Source organism: Pagrus major, chromosome 4 (genome assembly GCF_040436345.1).
Source record: "Pagrus major chromosome 4, Pma_NU_1.0".
Lineage (NCBI taxonomy): Eukaryota > Metazoa > Chordata > Actinopteri > Spariformes > Sparidae > Pagrus > Pagrus major.
The window spans coordinates 28318276-28338588 of NC_133218.1; the positions used below are offsets into that span (position 1 = coordinate 28318276).

General features: G+C 38.6%; 1 protein-coding gene across 1 annotated transcript in view; it reads left to right on the top strand.

Annotated features, from left to right (window-relative positions):
- Window positions 1-20093, top strand: part of tspan15 (tetraspanin 15) — a 31256-nt gene extending 11163 nt beyond the window's left edge. Inside the window, exons 4-8 of the mRNA XM_073463803.1 lie at window positions 1661-1756; window positions 11278-11394; window positions 14866-14916; window positions 15354-15470; window positions 16985-20093. Of these exons, the coding sequence (XP_073319904.1) occupies window positions 1661-1756; window positions 11278-11394; window positions 14866-14916; window positions 15354-15470; window positions 16985-17152 (549 nt within the window). The 3' untranslated portion in view covers window positions 17153-20093. The remainder of the gene's footprint in view (window positions 1-1660; window positions 1757-11277; window positions 11395-14865; window positions 14917-15353; window positions 15471-16984) is intronic.
- Window positions 20094-20313: the final 220 nt, after the last annotated feature.

Below are 20313 nucleotides of genomic sequence, written 5' to 3' on the forward strand. Positions count from 1 at the left end.
GCATGAAACTGCCTAAATCTGCATCCAAACTAGCAGGAGAGTTACTGAACCCTTCATTGTGGTTGCTGCTAAACTTTTTAGTAGATACGTGCCTGCTGCTTCTGTGATTAGGAGAGTGTGCTGAATAACTACTCTTCATTACCTTTATCCTGTTTTGTCTTCGTATTTGTGTGATTTGTAGCATTAAACTAGAGCAAAGTTTGTATTACTTCTTTCGTTCGTCTTATTTGCATGAAGATCGTGTTACCAGTGATGATGCATGAGGTATTAAAGTGACTCATATTATTTTTGTGAGCTGAAAAGATGTTTTGAATGTGAAGTAAACATTCAAACAAAACAGAGTCACACCTTAAGAAGTGAGGAAGTTTTCATTAATTGACACTTTTGAAGGATTACTGCTAATGTGGTCATGCGCCCGTGATTTATGATTTACTGAACTAAAAACTGGTGTGATTATGATCAGCAGTCGACTGCTGAGATATTCATTCCATCAGTTTTCATTAATGAACATCTTAATGTGTCTCTGTGGGAACCAGCTTAGCATCAGTCTCTCTTTTCACCCCTTTTTAATGCTTTCAATCATCTCATTTACATGACTTGTACATTACACATAATAATGGCCTGCCTTGGAAAAGCCTTTTCAATATTGTGTGATGCATTTTAATATTTATTTGCCAAAGGAAAAGCTAAATTATCAACATTATAGTTGTGCATTTCAGTGTGTTAATGGCAGTTTTATTTAAAATACAATAAAGACCCAGCCTCTCGTATGTCAAATCTTTATTTTACTGTCGTCTCATTTACATTGAGATTATTAAGACATAGCAGTGCATGAGGGATTTTAACCATCCTAATTTGATTTAAGTTTCTTGCATGTGTAAGTAGATTTTTATAAAGATAGATTTCGCTTCCCGGGGTCTCATTTCCATGAACACCATGTTTAGTATGGAAAATGCTACGTGAGTGTATTGTGAGTTCTTTAATAATGGTCGTGTCTCAAAGGGAAACGCTCCAAGTCTTTAAATCTGCTCGTTGTAATGTGGTTTAAACATGGCTGCCCCGTTCCTATAGATCGACTGTGAAGACCTGATATCCTGATGTGTTCAAAGATGGAAGAAAAAAAGTTTAAAAAAAAGGCTCAGCCCCTTTTTAATCTCTGTGACTTTCATGAGGGGAGTAGTCTCAGTTCATTATCCCTGGATAAAAGAGCGAAATGAGGGAGCTTTCTCAGGCCTGAAATGGGGTAAAAAGCCTCATGTTTTTATGTATTAAGCGTCATGCTTTGCCCCCATCTTAAGTGGAATAAATGATTAGTTCCCTCAATGAAAGCATTGGATGAAAAGCTCTCCATGATTGAACTCAGTGGAGTTCCAGGTGCAAATATTTATTTTCAGTCTCTGGATGGCCAGAGACATTAACCTAATGTGACCCCGCTGCACCAGATTGTGACCGACAGATGGGCGCTGTCAAACTGTCATATTTTAATATTCCAGTTCAGTGCATCAGTCACCTTGACGAATCCGAGCGTTTCCTCTCCTGAGCTGCCCTTCTGACACATTGAGTGGAGATCAGCTGTGTCATGGAAACAAAATCTCAATACATGACCTCCTTTCATTAGCACACACAAATACACTTTTGTCTGATTTTCTCCCTCTTACAGACGGTGGGGTTGCTGAACAAGAACATCCGAAGAGGCATAGTGAACTACTACGACGACTTGGACTTCAAAAACATCATGGACTTTGTACAGAAGAAGGTAAGGTTATGCCACTGAACATCCCTGTTGAAGGGGAAGTTTGGTATTTTAATATTTGGGCCCTGTGTAAACATGTTTTGGTATCTAAATGATTCATACTTACCAGAAGTTTTGGATTCAGTCCAGTAGATTGCCTCAGGTGGCAGCAACAACACGGCTGCGATCGCTTCAATGTTATCCTTTAGCAACTATGGCTGTCAAAGTTACGTCTACCAAAAGTGCAAGTCTCACACAAGGAGAAGTCTTGCTCTGAAATCCCCCAAGAGGTGTTTTGTTGCCAAATTTAGATTGTCAAAATCAGTTAAACATTCAGCCATGACTTTGCAAATAATTTTTTGTTGGCAGTTCTTCGATGTAAACTCCAAACTCTGACTCAGGTTTCTACCATCGTCTTCCTGCAACCACTCACTCTCTCGCAAGATTTCAGAGCAAGACTTCTCCTTGTGTGTCTGGTTACGAAACTGATCTTATTGTGTAACAAAACGGTATTTTTCTTTAGGAATCATTTCAGTAATGTTGTCAGACACTTAGAATAACAACCTCAGCCTGTCAGTGGCTAAAACGAGCACATTCAGCAGACTTAACTTCAACGTTCAGAGTTGCCCCAAAGGATTACATTGAAGGGGATCTACTGGCCCGGTTCCAAATCTTTGCAGAATGAAATAGTATGAATCATTTACATACCAACACATGTAAATATAGGGCCCTGGTTTAAAAATGCCGGAATACCCCTTTAAAAAAATGGCAGCATTGAAAGGTCTGTCTTAGCTTTTTGTCAAATATGTTACAGTGCAACACATTAGACACAGCAAACCTGTGTAGCATTACTAGGCTGAGGCAGGAGGAAATGTCACTATCAGTGAACTTGGATGTTAACAGCAAGTCGTGTCCAAAATAATCAGAGAACTGTGTGGAGCCATCGCTGTGCACCTGCTCCCAGAATACATCACACTGCCACACACACAGCCTGAAGCCGAAGATCTCATTACCAACTTCTGTCAAGCACATGGGGAAGCAGTGTCTGGGGGCAGCAGACTGTTCACACATTGAAATTAAGAAAGAGCCTGCAACAAACTCTGCTGATTAACAGAAGAGAAAAGACAAACGATCTGTCAGTCTGCAGGCTAAATGCCACACACTATCGGTGGAGCAGCATTGTGGCTTGATTGAATGATATTTTGGATGCTTGAAGGCCTAAAAGTAGTTACTCGGCTTGTTGTGTGGGAGGTAATTTGGTGGTTTAGTTAATGGAGGCTGAAGCACCTGCCTCCGATCAGGTCCCAGCTTTCAGCTTTTAAATACTCGAATCTAAAAGCACAAACTTCCACACATTTGAAGACGGAAATACTTAAAAGGCACATGTCCCTGAAGTTTTATAGGAAGTTTCAGCTCATTGCTAAACTGTCCAGCCTGCAGCTTTACTGTTTTTCTTCACTCTCATACCTCTCTCATAGCGTTGTTAGCGACCATTAGAAACTAGCTAGTGCACATAGTGGAGCATTTGGCAGCGAATGTGGCAGATATCTCCCTGAAGAGTAGATGGAGACCAAAACAGAGCTAAAAGTACAACTCCAGATAAATAATAATTCTATCTTTGTGAACATATCAGTCTCGCCTTATCACTTTATATGGAGAACTTGATACAGACACAGAGCAGCCTCCAGTCACCATATTAATGTCTTAGTTGATCAAGAGACTTTGTCATCTATGTCAGTAGTTTTATTGCTGCCAGGTACAGTGGCTGTAGCGATATCAAAATGTGATGCTTGTGCAGTTAAAAGTTTAACCTTTATACATGTTGGCATGCCATCCAGTCGACAACTACCTGTCGTCTTTGCCAAATTTGTAGTAGTTGTTTATTACCTTTTAAAAAGCACGGCCATTAAAAAAAGAAGAGCAGCTTGCTGGTGCAGCAGATTTTTAATGTTTATTCTGTGATGAGATTTTCTGAAGATCTTAAATTGCTGGCGCTCTGATCTTCTTGCTCTGATACCAACAAACAGTTCATCAGTAATGCTAATAAGCCATTTGGCATCAGCAGCATGAAGCTTCTTCCACAGTATATTTTAAAGCTGCTGGTTGGCTCTGCTACAGAAGAGAAGTGTTTTCCTGAAGGAAATCAGAAAACCTCTGTGGGGAACTGAGGCTGAATCATCACATAAATGGGCTTTGTGGATTTATCTGTGTTTGCAAGGACAATGGCCTGAATGAGCCATGGTCATGTGTTTGTGTTGAGTAAATGAGTCAGCGGCGGCGCAGCTGTTCTTGGTTGTAATTAAAAAAAGGAACCTGTATCTGTGTGTTGGTTGGTGACTGTATGGGAATTTTAGGTGTGTGTTTTTGACCTGTAGTAGCATAATGGAACAAACGGTTGCTTGTTTGTGTCGAGCATTTACAAAAGGATGCAGGAGGCACCAATCACACGCTGCTGTTGGTTTCACAATACTCTGCTGATTGACAGGTGCATTTAAGTATGAGTAACAAAGGAGGTACATGAATGTAAACAATGTAGGATTTAACATATTTTAAATACATGTGGAAGTCAAGTGAACACATACACATAAAACACATAAAAATAGGGTTAGCAAAAAGATAAACGTGCACCCCAAAATAAAGATATTTTAATATTTTTTCTTTCTCTCTTTATTCAAATTTAAATATTGTTGTTGCACTCAAAACCAGATCCAGACATTTACTCACAGGCACACAGACATCGGTTTTAGAGACAATGGCTAAGCATTGAAGTTTTTAAACTGTGGGGTGAAAAGTTTCAATTCATAAAATCAATCGAAATTAGCTTTAACTTTTTATAATGCAATTAAAGGCACTATCGTTGATTGGAAACAATATGACACTCCTACTAACTGTGTACAACATACACTTTGATAAATGACACATCGGGGCTAGACAAGCACTGGAGCTCGAATACAAACAGGCAGCTAAACAGCATAATGAGGCAGAGGCTGCGTATCATTCAAATTCTGTGAAGTATCAGATAAAACACAAATAATACATATTGTTCGGTCACTGTAATAAAGCTTTTAAAGCTTTTCATGTCACATGTTTTATTATCAGGCTGATTTATAACTGCTCAGTATCTCATTTACTAAAAAAAAAAAGGTTTATTGCCAGCCTGTCATCACCCTCGAACAAATTGTTTATCCAAATGTTTGAACAGGCTCGACTCGCTTTCTGTCGTCTTTTCGTAAGTTCCTCACAGCGTCACCCAGACTTGCCCGGTTTGGGCAACACAGTCCTCTTCTCTTATCCCCAGCCCTGCTCTGAGCTCAGCATCGATTTCTGTTCAGTGGACACATAGACAGGTAAACTCAACTCAAATACTCCAGGAATGAGGGTTATCATCAATCATGTCCCATGGTCTCAACAAAAAGACCCGCCTTCTTGACAGTGTCATTAGTCAGAGCACAGATTGCCCACAGGTGAGTAGAAGTTTGTTGAACTTCTCTGTAACACCTGTAAGCCTTTTGCTGTAGTTGTAAAATTGTGGAGCCCTAGTTTGTATTGTGTGAAAGAGAGAATGAGAAAAATCTCATCCTGGAGCCACAACACAAGTCATTGGATTAGTGGTTGGTCATATCATATCCGGTATTAAGTTGATTTCAAGCTGACCTTTCTGTCCGCTGCGCCACAATATTCTAATGGAAATGTGACATTTATTCCACCAGAAGTGGCTGCCTCTGTCTTCAAGCCTGGGGCAGACACTGAGCCTTATATTTTTCTCATATTTACATGGCACAGTTAATCAAAAAAAGTAATCATAATGTTAACTACGGCAGTGTCTTTTTTTTTTTTTTCAGTTCCCTCATCAGAGGAAATCAGCGCAACACCAGACCACATGAACACCACGCAGCTCAAATATTTCTGACTGTTTTATCAGAGCTCATAGCATTCACTTACAGTAGTGCAAACAACAAAGCCATTCAGTCAGTGGGACAGACACTGACTTCATTTCCTCAGTGCTCTGTGGATGTTTGACACAGAAGAGATCATGTATATTTATAAGCTCATTTTGGATTCATCACAACAGGCATTGGTGGCATTTAGTGTGTGTGTCTGTGTGTCTGTGTCTATGTGATGACATCAAAGTTAATTATCAACTTCAGAAAGAAACAAAGAAAATCGATTTAGTAAACAAATTATCATCCGGTGAAAGAAAGGGTACAGACAGCTCCACTGCAGTATATGGAAGCCCCCTCTTTGATAGGTAGACGTCGCTGAAGGACGCAGCAACGCTTTATAAAAAATAAAAGAACGTATTTGAAGTATGATTATAGTGAAAGACCTTAAGAGAATATTTTCTATTCTATTTTTGTTTTTCCAAAATGACCAGAAACAGAGGTCCCCTCTTAGTTAGTGGAGAAATCTATGAGAAAATACAATAACTGCTTCTTTCTGACTGACGCACAAATACTCAACAAAAATTGGTGCATAACTATGTAACCAGAGGAAAACACAAACCAACACAATGAACAGAATCTGAGTGTGGTTTTATTGAAGTAATTCAAAATGGATGCTGTCCTCTAAGAGGAACAGATCAGTCACTCTGCTTGTCTGTTATCGACACTTTGCTTCCTCTACCTGGGGAATCCCTGATTGATCAGTTTGGTCTACAGAGTGTGTTGATCCATCAGATGGGAGGCTGGCTTAACATTGGTGGGAACAGTCCATCATTCATGAGGTACAATAGATTGTCTGGTTGTTTTACTGTAGATCCCCTGCTGCTGCCCTTTCTCTTAACAAGAGCTCGTTTTGGCTGTAATTACAGACCTTTATCCTGCAGCGGTGCGTCCCTGTAAGATGAAGTTTGTATGTGTTCTGTGGCAGTAGTAGTCTTCCAGTGTTTTGATTGCATACTGGTTGTTTGTGTCTTCTCCCAGCAGAAGATTGATTTTTACAATAAAGCATTTCTCATGCTTGGAGCACAAAGCTATATGTAAGCTATTCGGTCTTAAGGGCTTTCATACAATATACAACAATATATGTAGGGGGGGATTATTTTGTGTGACATTTCTACTTTATTACTTTTCAGTGAAAAGAAACATGTACTTGTTGAACAGCATTCATATGCTTCCTGTGTCTCACTGTGTCTGTGTGTTGAAGTCACATTGACTGCTCTTGTAGGTGTCTAAAACCCTTCTGAAGACGTTTTCTTTTAAAATTGGGCTAGTCATGTCTGCAGGAACAGATAGGATGTGTGAGGAAATTCTGTGTAAACTGAAGGAAACTGTCCACCAAACTGCTCTGTTATGTACCAACACCACTTACAGTAGCAGCAGGTTTTGGCTCTCGCACCTCAACCATTAGAACGGCCTTATTGATGAATCGATTTGGATTTTAATCATCTAACAAGACTCTCTAGACAAAAAAATGCCAAGACCTTCTCCTTAAAGATATTTTCTAACCAGAACCTGCAATAAACTGCAGTGGATCAACTGAGGTTGCAGTGACAACATGTATCTGGTTGAGACCCTTTCGTTTACTGCTGGTTTGTTTGCTTCCAGCTCTGCCGTCTCTCTAATTGCTGTGAAATGGGGACATGACATTTGGCAGGATGACAGGTAGTGGTTAAGTACTCCCTGGAAAATACAACCTCAGTTAGCCTGATGACAGTGTAATTAAAGGTACTCATGTTGTTTAGAGTGTCAAAGGGAGGTCGCCACTAAGGACAGGAAACTATGTTTTTGAATCCTGTAAGTAAATATTATATTTTCATAAATGATCACAGTAAAAAACAAGTTATTACTCCGTCTCATGATAAACAGACACTAGATTATAGCTCACAGTGGTTCAGATATCAATCATAAACCTTATTTGACGTGATTGTCATATTTGATGTAGCTAAATCCAACAGTGCTGGATTGAAAGTTTTCAGTATCTGCTTCATCAGGCGGTCGATTCCTGATTGTGGGACTGAACTCCATAACTCCCAAACACCCAGATCTTGGTCTTTGTTACTGTCATCTTAGATGAAATCATCGCAGTGGGGGTCAGAAAAACAGGTAATTGGGTTCATGAAGAACATGCTGATCGATGATTGCTTCCACTGTGTTGAAGCAGTGGGAGTTGTGTTAGTGACTACAGTCTTCTATCCTTCTGTATATTTATCTACATCTCTCTATAGAGGATCAGGAGGGGACTAGACAGAGTTTGGCAGTAAATGTGCTGGTAACTGGTAATACTGACAAATTAAGGTCAGATTTATAAGAATCTACCCTTTTCAGTTTAGACACTATGACTTGAGTGTCAGCATTTTGCTTTTGTTTTCTGGCCTGAGTGGGTTTTAAAGGAAAGGACAGCTCTCACCATAACTGCAGAGAGCATCAGCTACTGGTTAAAAGATTTATTTTGGAAAGGGAAAAAAAATACACAGAAATTATGCAAAAACTCACAAACTTACCAAGTATATTTGTTTTGTTCCGAGTTAACACCACCTCATTACACATCTCAGTGAGAATAATGAGACTTGTTTTTAGGTCTTATCTTATTACACACAAGAAACACCTTTTAATTCTTGTTTGTTTTTGTTTGTACTTAACTTTAAAGTGGCTTTTTTGGCTCAGAAGGAAAAAACAGTCAAATATCCCTTCCTACTGCTACTGTGTTTTAAAAATGGACAACTTTTTATTATGATGTTGGAAATATGCAATGTTGCACGTGACTCAGTTGCTGAACTTCTTGTCACACATGAAAGATCTCTCGCCACTTTGCGTCATGGATGCCATGTAGTAATGAAAGCAGAGAGCACATGACAGATTGACTGATGTCTTGCAGCCCACACTTTGAGTAGTCAGCTAGTCAATTAGCCACCCAGTTAGTCACTCACTCAGCCAGTCTGCCAGTGAACAGCTGGTCATCAGTCAGTGAGGCAGCTGGAGGAATGAAGGAAAAGGCATGAAAATGTAGTCACATTTAATTTTGATTCATGTTGATTCATGAGTGTTGTGTAATCCAGTCTGAATTTAAGGAGGATGGTCTCTGTATAGCCTGAGTGGACGGATGGACTGGAGGAATTGTTGTTGACAAGTGTTTTAAGAGGGCGGTCTCATGAGGCTGCCAAATCCGCTGAACTGAACTCGACATCAATCACCCCAAAGATACGATTTACTGCAGGACTGTTGGATTGCATTACACTGTACAGCTGCTCCCACTGAAGTGGAAACTCGTGTGAAGTTATACTGTTTTTGGACAAACAACAGTTGCAGACATTAATCACGTAATGATTGCTTTGCCTTCATGTGACCCTTGTTTGGGTCCTTAAAAGTGCTGGAATAATTGCTCTCTGTGGAGTCACACCGGTGATAAGAGGAAGTAACTTTTTGGCACACTGGCATCATGTCGGCATACTGATCACACTGCCTCGCAAAGACCAGCATCGTATTTATTCATTTATTCATCTTCTCTCTTTTTCTTTTGTCTCCTCCTCTCTTACTGTCTCTCTTGATGTCTGACCCCTCGTCCTGTTTGTTCTCTTTCTGTCTCTAATTGTCTTTCCAACTCACTTTGTCCCTGCATATAGAATATCTGTCTCACTCAATTACTACAAAGTAGAGGTAACAGTGTGGCTGTCTGGTTTTCTGGTGTTTATTCTCTGAGACAGCAGTGCAGCCACTATCTACTTAAGTGTAAATATAAATAAAATCCAGCAGAAATTACTGACTCGGGGTTACACGATTAGTTTAATTTGTTTTGACTGCCATCAATTGGGGCAGTGAAATTAGTTTATTGAAATATTGGAAAGCATTTAGTCTCAGATGGTTGTCATATCCAACTTATTCTTAGACTTTTCACAGTCTGTATTTTGAGTTGTCAAACACAGGGGGAAATAGTAACATTGATAATAAATATTATGAATTACACCTGTGCTTTTGAGAAGTCAAAATGCCCACAATGAGAGACGTGTTCAGATAATTTGAAGAAAAAGCTCCATTTTTATAAACATTGTTGGCCTTCAGTCATATTTTTCAGTTCTTATTTTGATGGATATTTGATGTAGTCTCTGAAAGAGCCTTCAAACCATTTGACACAGGCTCACTCAATTAAAACAAAAGATGAAGTTGTTTGAAGCAAAAGCTAGAAGCCAAAACCAATAATAATAAACTTCCTTTAGATACCGTAGCAAAGGTCATTTATTTGTCCTGTGAAGAAATTATTTCTTCAGGGTTTTGTCAGTAATGGCTGAAATAGAGGGCGATAAAGGATAATTGTTTAGAGTCACACTCTTTTGTGCCTGTGAACCAATAATAAGAGGTTAGCAGGTATCAATTTGTTCTAAGGGGCTTCGTTATTGATTCAGGAGGAGAAACTTCAGTCTGCGTGGCTGCTGCTTTCAAGAGCTGGCTGAGTGTGTTGAATAGGTAGCAGAAACTATTCACAAGAAATATGTCGATGAATTTTAATGTGTGTTTCTAATGAGAGTGAGAGAACCAGTAGAGTTGTTGCTTTCACTTAATTGCAAAGATGTTGACCTGTAAGCTCGTAATCTTGGTAACAACTGCAGAAAACTATCAGATGAAGGAAAAACCAAAACAAAGTCATTTTGCTGGTGTTGTTTGGGTCCACTCTTCCACTTCGAGGTAACCGTCACTGCAAATCAATACAAAGTTGTTCTGAGTGGACACTTTTATCCTCTGATGAAGCATTTCTATACTGATAGGAGCGGACCTTTCTAGGATGACAATGCCCCCCATCCACAGGGCACAAGGGGTACTGAATGGTTTGATAAGAGTTAGACAGCGCTCTCCATCATCGAAATACCAACTGAGGGAGTCGGGGTTGAACCGGGTACAAGATTCTTAAATAAGTAATCATAACTCATAAGGCATCCTGTTTCCTGCATCAATAAAGGATAATCATATGGTTGTAACCTCATCTCCCTGTGGTTCTTTAGTTTGGAATCCGTAATATTTACACACATACGATTTAACTTGGTTTTGTGGGGGATACAACGCGCAAGTCATGGTGACGGGCTTAGGCAGTTCAGAATAAATCAGGAAACCAATATATGACTGTATGTCAGCGAGCTTGACAGCTTTTCAGAGTCATTCATTTGAGGATATTTGTGATAATTTCAATTCACGAATATCCCAATAATGAAAATTCACCATGATCAACTTATTGTGAGTGGTTTTTTTTCGCGATCGACGATATACAATATTTAATCACCCCACCCCTAATTGTGATATTATGATATTGATTTCAACCATATTGCCCAGCCCTACAGCCACCTGTGTGATTTTGGCTAAGAGAGATAAAACAGACTCATAATTACATGCAAATTGTAGTTAATTATGGCTCATTTCATCCTAAAATGCCCCTGGCATTATGCCAGCACAACATAAAATGTGTTTTCATCAAGTTGTTTACTTTCTTTTTTATCTCTCCCGTCTACCTCATCCCTGTCTCTTCTCTCTCTCTCTCTTAATCTCTTCTCTTTTTTTTTTTCCTTCAACTTCTAATTTCTGCACTTGTCTCCTCTCTGATGTATTTCTTGTCTCCGACAGTTTAAGTGCTGTGGAGGGCAGGAGTATTCAGACTGGTCGGTCAACATGTACCACAACTGCTCTGCACCTGGTCCATTGGCCTGTGGCGTCCCGTATACCTGCTGCATCACTACAAAGGTAGGTAACACTACTACCATCACTGTTATCCCTACTATAAACTGCCTGTTACTATATACAGTAGCATGTTTTGGTCTCTAATCGGTTTGTATCAGGTAATATTACCACCAGTTCTGTTGCCCCTCTTGGCACTGCTATATCGCTTCTACTGCTTTCCATCACAGCAAATATGATTATTACCTGTTATATTACAGCTTGGATTCAAGTACTATAATCAAGCAAGGTTCATTAGTACTACTGGTACCATCTCTGCCACGACTTTATTGCAGTATAGTATAGCCTAGCACATATTTTGTGTAGTTTTGTTTAGATTCCTCTCATGGAATGATGAATTGCAGTCAATATGTCTGTTTGTTTATGTCAGTTTTTTTATTTATATATATATATATATATATATATATATATATATATATATATATATATATATATACACATATATATGTCATATCTTGGTTACCAAATGATAAGCGGCAGATGAACATCAGTGCATCCATGAGTTCAAAGGCTTTACACACTCCGGATGTCGTGGCTATCATGTACAACCCTGATTCAGAAAAAGTTGGGATACTGTGGTTCTCCTCACTTTGCATGTTGCAGGAATCAAATTCATGAGTGTTTCTTTACAAAATAATAAAATGTATTAGTTTGAATATCAGTTATCTTGTCCTTGTACTCTTAAAAATGTGTGCAAATCATTCGCTTTCTGTATTTATTTCCTTTTTGAGATGTCCCAACTTCAATTTTGTTAACAGTTGCTGGGACGTACTACTGCGAATGTGAAACACGTTATATACAGTAATGCCTCCTTATCGCACACTTGAGTCAGCTTTGGTTTGGTTCGAAAATGAGATCTAGGCATGCAGAGATACAAAGAAATACATTTACCTGAGCATTTACTGTATAGCACAGTCCTCATCTCTGCATCTGAGACTCAAGGCTACATTAGCCAGTGATCAGTGGTTGCGTTGTGTTGTGGTGGGTATTGAAGGCACTAGGTTTTAAAGCAGGATGCGTTGACTATGAAAGACAAACTCTGCATTCTGCTGCGTTATTTTTGATCCTTTGGTAACGGCACATAATTTTAACAATGTTATAGACTTCAAATTGTTACAGGACTCTTTTAACATATAACATTCACCGTTTTCATATATGTTAAATGCTGTAAGCATCAGAGTTTACTTTGGTGAGGAAGCCACCTGCTCACTGAACAGGTGCTGTTTCAGTCTCTGCCAACTATAGCTGCCAATACCACCCAGAACTGTGAAAGACACCTCATGGTTATATGTGTGTGTTCACCGGTTTTAAAAGTCAGTGTTGGATGGCAGCATCTGCAACATTACCGAAAGTGAACATTTCATAATTTCTGACTCTATATATTTAAAATGGGTCAGTGAAGCCTGACCACTCGGTTCAGTTTGTATATCATTATACTAATAGCTGTAATATTGTGGGGTTATGGTTAAAATGCATCTCGTCATCCATATGTTGGTGATTATACCTGTGCCATGCCAGACGCATTTTCTCCCACACAAAACACTACATGTGCTCTGTAATTTAAACACCTACACTCCTCAGATTTAAAAGGAAAGCGAGAACAAACTCCCTCTTTGATGATGTAGAGTTTGATGAACCGGCAAACTTCCTCCGACGTGGACTCATGAAACTGTTGCTTTTTCATCCTATGTCCTCAATATTCAATTCAACTATCCCAGTGTTGCTGTTAGCAATCATTAACATTTTATTAATCTACAGTTTTGCATTACTGCGAGTCACTTGTGACAACAAGGTTAATTAAGTGTCAAAAATGTGAAGTGTTTTTTTCCTATTAATTGATAAGATGTTTCCAGTTCTTATTTTCACTGGTGGTTCAGCTCATTTCTTTTCTCTTCCACTGTTATAGGATAATGTTTTCTCTATTAATGTCATAGTGACAGAAGGGGAAACATTGTTAAGCAGCCTAAAGGCAACCAGTTTAATATGTTTACTGTAGCCCTTTAAGTGTAAAGTTATTGCAGAATAATGAACTAATAATTAATTGATTCTCAGTTTGGTTTATTCTCTGTGTTCAGTATCATGTGTTTGTCGAGAACTGTCAGGAAAGTATTTGAAAGGAAATGCTCAGCTACTGCTAGTTTGGTTTATTATCTCTCTAAATAATTATATTGAGACTATTATTCTCATATTAGAGAATTTGTGGTTCACAAATCTCTTTTATGAATGAATAAATTAAATACAGATGAGAGACTGGTGAAACAGAGATGACACATGGCAGGTACAAGTACAGATTTAATGATTTATTTATAAAACTCCTTCCTTGGAAGTACTCAGTACCAGGTGCCAGTTAAATTCAGAGACATCATCATCATTGAAAATACAAAGGAATACATACATATAATAATAATACGTAACAAATTACATTATTGAACTGGAAATAATGGAAGTAATTTTGCCATTTCCTAGATGAACAGTACATGCATTTACACCCCATTCTACAAAATGATGTCCTTTGGTGCAAATGTAAAACAGATTAAAGAAATGTCTTTCTTGTCCATCAGTCATTTGGATAAAAGGTTCATGTAAATTGAACTTAAGATCTCAGATAGTTCGGTCTATATTTGGATAGTATATGATGTCCATAATAGATTCACATTCATGTCTCTACAGCCCACCAGTATCGGCTCCAGCACCTGGTCATAGTCATGCGTCGGTACTTGAAAAGTTCAACTTTCTAATCTTTATAATTGCTTCTGTAATTGCATGTCTGTATGTTCATATTAACACGAAGCAGCAATTAACTCCACTTGATTGAGCATTGTGTTTCTTCTCAGGCTGAACACTGATTGTTGTTTTTTTGCCATTTTAGTGGTGTATTTCCTTCTTCAGTGACATAAAATAAAAGGATGTGTTGCTGTCAATCACTCTGCAGAGTCATGGTCAAAATAAAGATACAATATGGTGAATTACAGTTACTGCTAATGATGAAACCATATTACATTACTGCAATAGGAGTCTTAAACAAAAAAAAGCCAGTGAAACTACTTCTGTACAGTGACTTAAAAAGGGTGATCACTTCTCCACTCCTGTTCTTCCTATGTCAAAGGGCCACAAGAGACCGTCAGTTTATCGTATCTTATTTGAATATATGAATATATTTGAATATGGAAACCACGAGCTCAAAGTCATAAGGAACATGCTCACATACACAGTTGTTTCATGCACACACACTTACACGGTCTTACACGGACGATAAACACTTCTCAGGACTGTCATCTGCGTGTGTGCATGATAAGGCAGTTATAATGTGTGTGATTGTGTGTGTGTGTATAAGATGAAGTTTGACTAAAAATTTGTCCTCTTCTGTCTGTTGTTGGCTCCTCTTGATACTAAAAGCTGTTCACAGGCGTCTTTCCGTCTCCCACTTAATATTCGTACCTCCTAACTTGATCCCTTTCTCTCTTCTCTCCCCTCCAGCCTAATGAAGTGGCCAACACACTGTGTGGGTACAAGGTGTTGGGCAAAGAGGTAAGACCTCAAAGGTGACCTAAAATTAGAAAAAGACCGACGTGTTTTCAACCTCATTAAAGAGCAGCTCCTCGCCTTTAATGTCACTTTTTGCCTGCTTTGACAGCCATAGCATAATAGTCATAATAGAGTGTCAGTTTCAGACAGTTGTTTTGTGTATTCAGTACAGTGATTAGCTGACACGTGCACTGTGTGGTATTAGACTTTTCAGTCGGGAATTTAAACATACTAAACTTAACAAATAGAAAAGTTGTTCATTTTCACATGTTGGACTTTAGTTAGAAAATAAATAAATTGATGCCTAACCGCCAGTGTATCAGTCCTCTGTATCTGATGTGTTGCTAGGCATGTAAAATAACTTCATAACCAATTGTTTAACTGTAACCACTTACTGTGAAAACTGAAGCTCACAAGCGATTTTCGTTTCGATCTTGTAGCGGCTGGACTTGATTGGAACTATCCATATCAGAGGCTGCACTGATGCTTTCTTCATCTGGCTCATGGACAACTATAAGACTATGGCAGGACTGCTGTTAGGGATCCTACTGCCTCAGGTACACACACACACACACATACACACTTCACTTAAAGCAGTTTATATTCTGTATATATCAAGAAATTTGTGGATGTGTTCCTTATGTATAAAGAAAAATAGTTTGTTGATGTTTGGTTTTAACCTTAATTACAAACACAGTCTGACAGTCGACTACAGTGTGGTCCTGATGTTAGGCTGATATCTGTGTATATAGTTACATTAATGCACACTACCAACAGCTGGACAAACACACAGGATTATTGATCTCCCTGAAAAGAAAAGACTCCATGTGATTTGGTGAACAAACAATGTTGAGGCTAACATCAGCTAGCACACAACTGTTGACAGAAACTTAAAATCTCACCTCCAGTTCTCGCTGAAGAATAGAAAATGAGAGAGAAGGAAATGTCAATTGCTTCACATCAGCTACATCTCCAACAACAAAATAAGCAGTGCCATTTTCACAAAATGCTTTGCATGCTGGTGTTCATTTAGATCAAACGGGCTGAATTTTCGATGCATCAATTTTCTGGTACATGTTTTTAAAATTATCTGACTATTTTGATTTGCATTAAAAAAACATTATCCAGAAGGTGCTGTGATACTTAGAAAAGCACAAAGCACACATCATGCATTCATGCCTTACATCTGCCACCTTTCCTTTATATCCATCCGTTTTTGTCCACCAGATCCATTAGAGGGTGTGGGACTGTCAGACATGGAAGCTATTTTTTATCACTGTGTAATTTTCTACCCTCTTGTATCTCATTTTAACTCTGATATATACATTGAAATTTAGACACACTGACAGCTGTTAATGTATTCATTTAGATTGTGCTGGACTTGAATAAGCATGTCTGACTTCAGTGAGCTGTGAGTTTAGGAAAGGAGAGCAGAAGTTGTCTGGTGTTTCTCATGCGCCTTATTTCATGTCCCATTGCGTACCCTGGAAATCGATCTATTCCATTATCATAAAGGATGTCTTAATTCCTTTATTTCTGTTCAGAGGAGCAACTTTGGGGAGTACTCTTGGTCCTTCAAGGGTTTGTCTTCTATTGGTCTGACCACCGTAATTTATTAGAAGCTGCTCAGTGATTGGATGCTACTGTGATCACTGCAGGACAAAAAAACGATTCAGCTCGGGTTCTTCAACTCTTCACCAAGTTCAGATTTAATTGTGCTCCGAAACATGCAAACATATCACTACACCGTTGCACAGTCAGTAGAGGCAATGCATCCTTATTATCATTTTGATGCATCACTCCAACATATAGAGAGCTGTTGACACCTGCAGACTGACAGGTGAGTCGTCAACATCAGAAACTGACCTCTCTTCAGATGATGGCTCAGAGAAAAAATCCGGCTAAATCTAGTTTCTTGAAAAATGTATTTCCTTGATGCTTCTTTCCTCACATCTTCTCCTTACATCCTCACGTCATATGAGGGACTAAGACACAAGGATAAGCAAGTAACAGAAACAAGACATTTCCTTTCCTTCCTATATACTCAGCTTCTCTCTCTTTCTCTCTCCAGTTCTTTGGCGTGATAGTCAGCTGGCTGTACATCACTCGAGTTGAAGACGCCATCAGTGAGTACGGTCACTACATGGACGGACTACTGCACCCAGACGCACATGAAAGAGAAGCCAAGAGGCAGGGCCGCATGGCCAAATGGTTTAAGTGCATGCCAGAGATCGACTGATGAAAGCAAAAAGCAGCAAATGGACTCCAGCCAATACTCACAGTTGAGTGCAGGAACCTTGAAACTACAGGTTCACTATATCCTCACTTCAATGTAGATACATGTTTTTATTTTTATTTTCAGTTTTTGTTTTTGGAATTGTTCAGCAACCAGATTATTTAGAGTTTGATATTAAAGTGTTGACATACTGTACAGTGTACAAATGCATCTTTTCAATATGTGTATTTAGCTTCAGACAGACAGTCTCAGGGAAAAACACAGAAACCAATACAACCATTTTTGCTTCTGGTTTTATTACAAGAAATAAGTCACGTTACACAATCTGCAGCACTTCTTACTTTTATACCTGTATTCATTGTTTGTCTTCTGCTACCACTTAAAGCATTGCTTGACTCCTCTACACAACCACTAGTGAAGCAGGTCCTATCATTCAATCACCACTGTTTTCAAGAACAAGAAAATTGCAATGCAAAATATTGTAGGCTAAGAGACTATTTCTGTCATATAAAAGCTGTTTGCCTTGTGTGTATATAGAGCTGGAAATACTCAAGGTGGAGGTTTGAGACTAAAACTTTAATATTTTGAAATAGCCTTTAGAGAACGTCCCCTTAATGACTTGTGCTCCATGAACCTTCATGATGTGTTCAGCACAAGAAGTGTTCCCTATAATGTTTTTTTATTAAATGAAACACATTTTCTGTTCATCTTCTGTGGTGTCAGGTCAGACAGTCGACTTCAAGGTGATCTTTTTTCTACATTAATTTAAAAGATCAATGCTAATGCAGTGCCACTGCCAAAATAAGAGGATATCTCAGGGTTATTGTTAAGTTTTGCAACTCTGTCTCCTAGAAATTACATTCATATACAACATATCAATCTGTGAGACACCTGAATGACGTTTTTAATCAACATGACAAAATGTAGTAAATCTAAATTACGCAACGTACCTCAGGTTGAAACCATGTGACTTGGAGCACACGTTATCACATGTTTAGTTTAGTGGAACTAACCACAGATGTTTCCTTAATTTTAACCGAAGTCACACAGGCCTCAGGATTCAAACTCCAGTCTCCAGTGTTCAAGACTTTGTGCATCCACTATCCACTCAGACCATCTCCGTACAACTCAGTAAATGTTGCCACTGAACATAATCCAGAAAACAGTAAATGGAAGTAGAAGTGTTATTTCTAGGAGACAGTATTGCACATAGACACTTGGCTAAACAAGATATATTGTAGATAATATTGCCTTAGAACATCCCACAACATATAATCCAGTGTGGTTTTAAGTTTTACAGTCCTGAACTTGTCATGAAATAAGTAAATATTGTGAATTTAATGTGCTTCTGAACTTTAGTTGGAAACTGAGACCAAATGCCTAATTTTTGTTTTAAATACAGAACTCCCTTCCTTTGTGTCTTTACATGACTTCACACTATATGTATGTTTGTATATGCTGTACTGCACTGCTAAAACATGTTTGAATGCATTTCAAGTTGGTTCTCTGGCTTTTCAACAGGATGTAAGTCCAATCAGGACTCCCCAAGGTTTCCCTGTTAGACTTGTTTTCCCTGTTAGGGTCATTATCCTCATTAACATAGGCATATGTCAGGGTTAAACATATATTAATGCAGGTTAAATTACTTCAGCTCATATTCAGATGGCTGCAGAAATGTTACTAACATGTTGGGTTGGCAAAGTGCCTCTTCTGTTTCATGTTTCTGCTCGGTCTTTAGTTGACTGTAACTTGTGAAGCTAATTGGCTGGTGGGTTGAAGTTAAATATAATGTATAATGTGTATATATTCAATTCCAAGGCGGTTATGTTTTCATCCGTGTCCAATTGTTGGTTGGTTTGTCAGCAGGATTACACAAAATCTATTGAACATGTTTCCATGAAACTTGGATAGAGGATGGGTCTCAGCCCAGAACAGACCCCATAAACTTTTGGTGCAGTTCTGGATAAAGGGACTAAACAGGGTGTTTTTCACATTTCCTTTAATTGCTCAGGGAATAATGCATGGATCATGATGGGAAAAAAATCAGGTGTATTCAGGTGTATGCGGATCCTTGATCTGGTGATCTTAAACTATAGTTAAGCAGTAATGGGTGGTTTAAATTTGAGAGTGATACAGGGCTGAGTTTGACATAGGGTTAGGCTCAATTGAATTAAAGGAGACTGTTGGGCCTTGGTGGAGGTATGCACTCTCCTGAGTGCCATTCTAGTTTGATATGTGCTTCAGTTACTTATCTTACAGTATGGCTGCACTAGTACACAATCGGTGTCGGGCGTTTTGACACATCTCTAAATATCAAATAAAGAAACAGTTAAGAGGTGAGATTCAACATACCATAACATATGACGTGATGATGAGCTTAAAGGATTGTGATGGCTAATTAACAACTGATCACACATTTAGCACCCTCAATGGTCAGTCCAGGTTATCAGGGGAAATGGCAGAACAAGACCATCTCTGACAGAAAGTATTTGTTATCTGTATTTTCTGTTTTGTAATTTTTGTGAAGTTTGCAAAAGGTATAATACTTATAACCAAAGAAGTCAGTCGGTGCTACCTCTAATGAGTACAGCATGGGAAATATTTTCTGAAGGTGTTACATGACATAAAGAATATTCCAGTGACTGTAATGATAATGCAACCATCATCACTATAGTCGCATCTAAAGTGCCATTGTTGTCTCTTTAAAGGAATAAGATGATGTATGTCCAAGGTTATGACATTCAGCTCACCTCCCCCTATGTATGCCTGTACCATATATAATGAATGCATTCAATATGTGGGTGGTATCAATGGGAATTGCATCATTCATCTTTAAAATGTAGTATCAGTCATTGAGTTGCGTAAAACCACACCTATTGAAAGAAGTTTTTAAAGAATCTTTTTATGCTAGGCTGACGGTGGATAATAAAATGATTTATTGCTATTTGTTGAGTTGTGTTGTTTATGTTTGAGGTGACTGCAGCACTGAGTTTGTCTTCCTGTCAAGGGATATTTGGGGGTTGACAGCCTGTTAAATAAACTATGGCTAACACAGTGTGTATTTTGTAGAGCAGGCTTTACCCTGAGTGACTCCAAGTGTCTACATTTTTCATGCAGAAGTATGTAAACAGGTATGTGAAAAGCCTGAGTATAACGTAGATGGA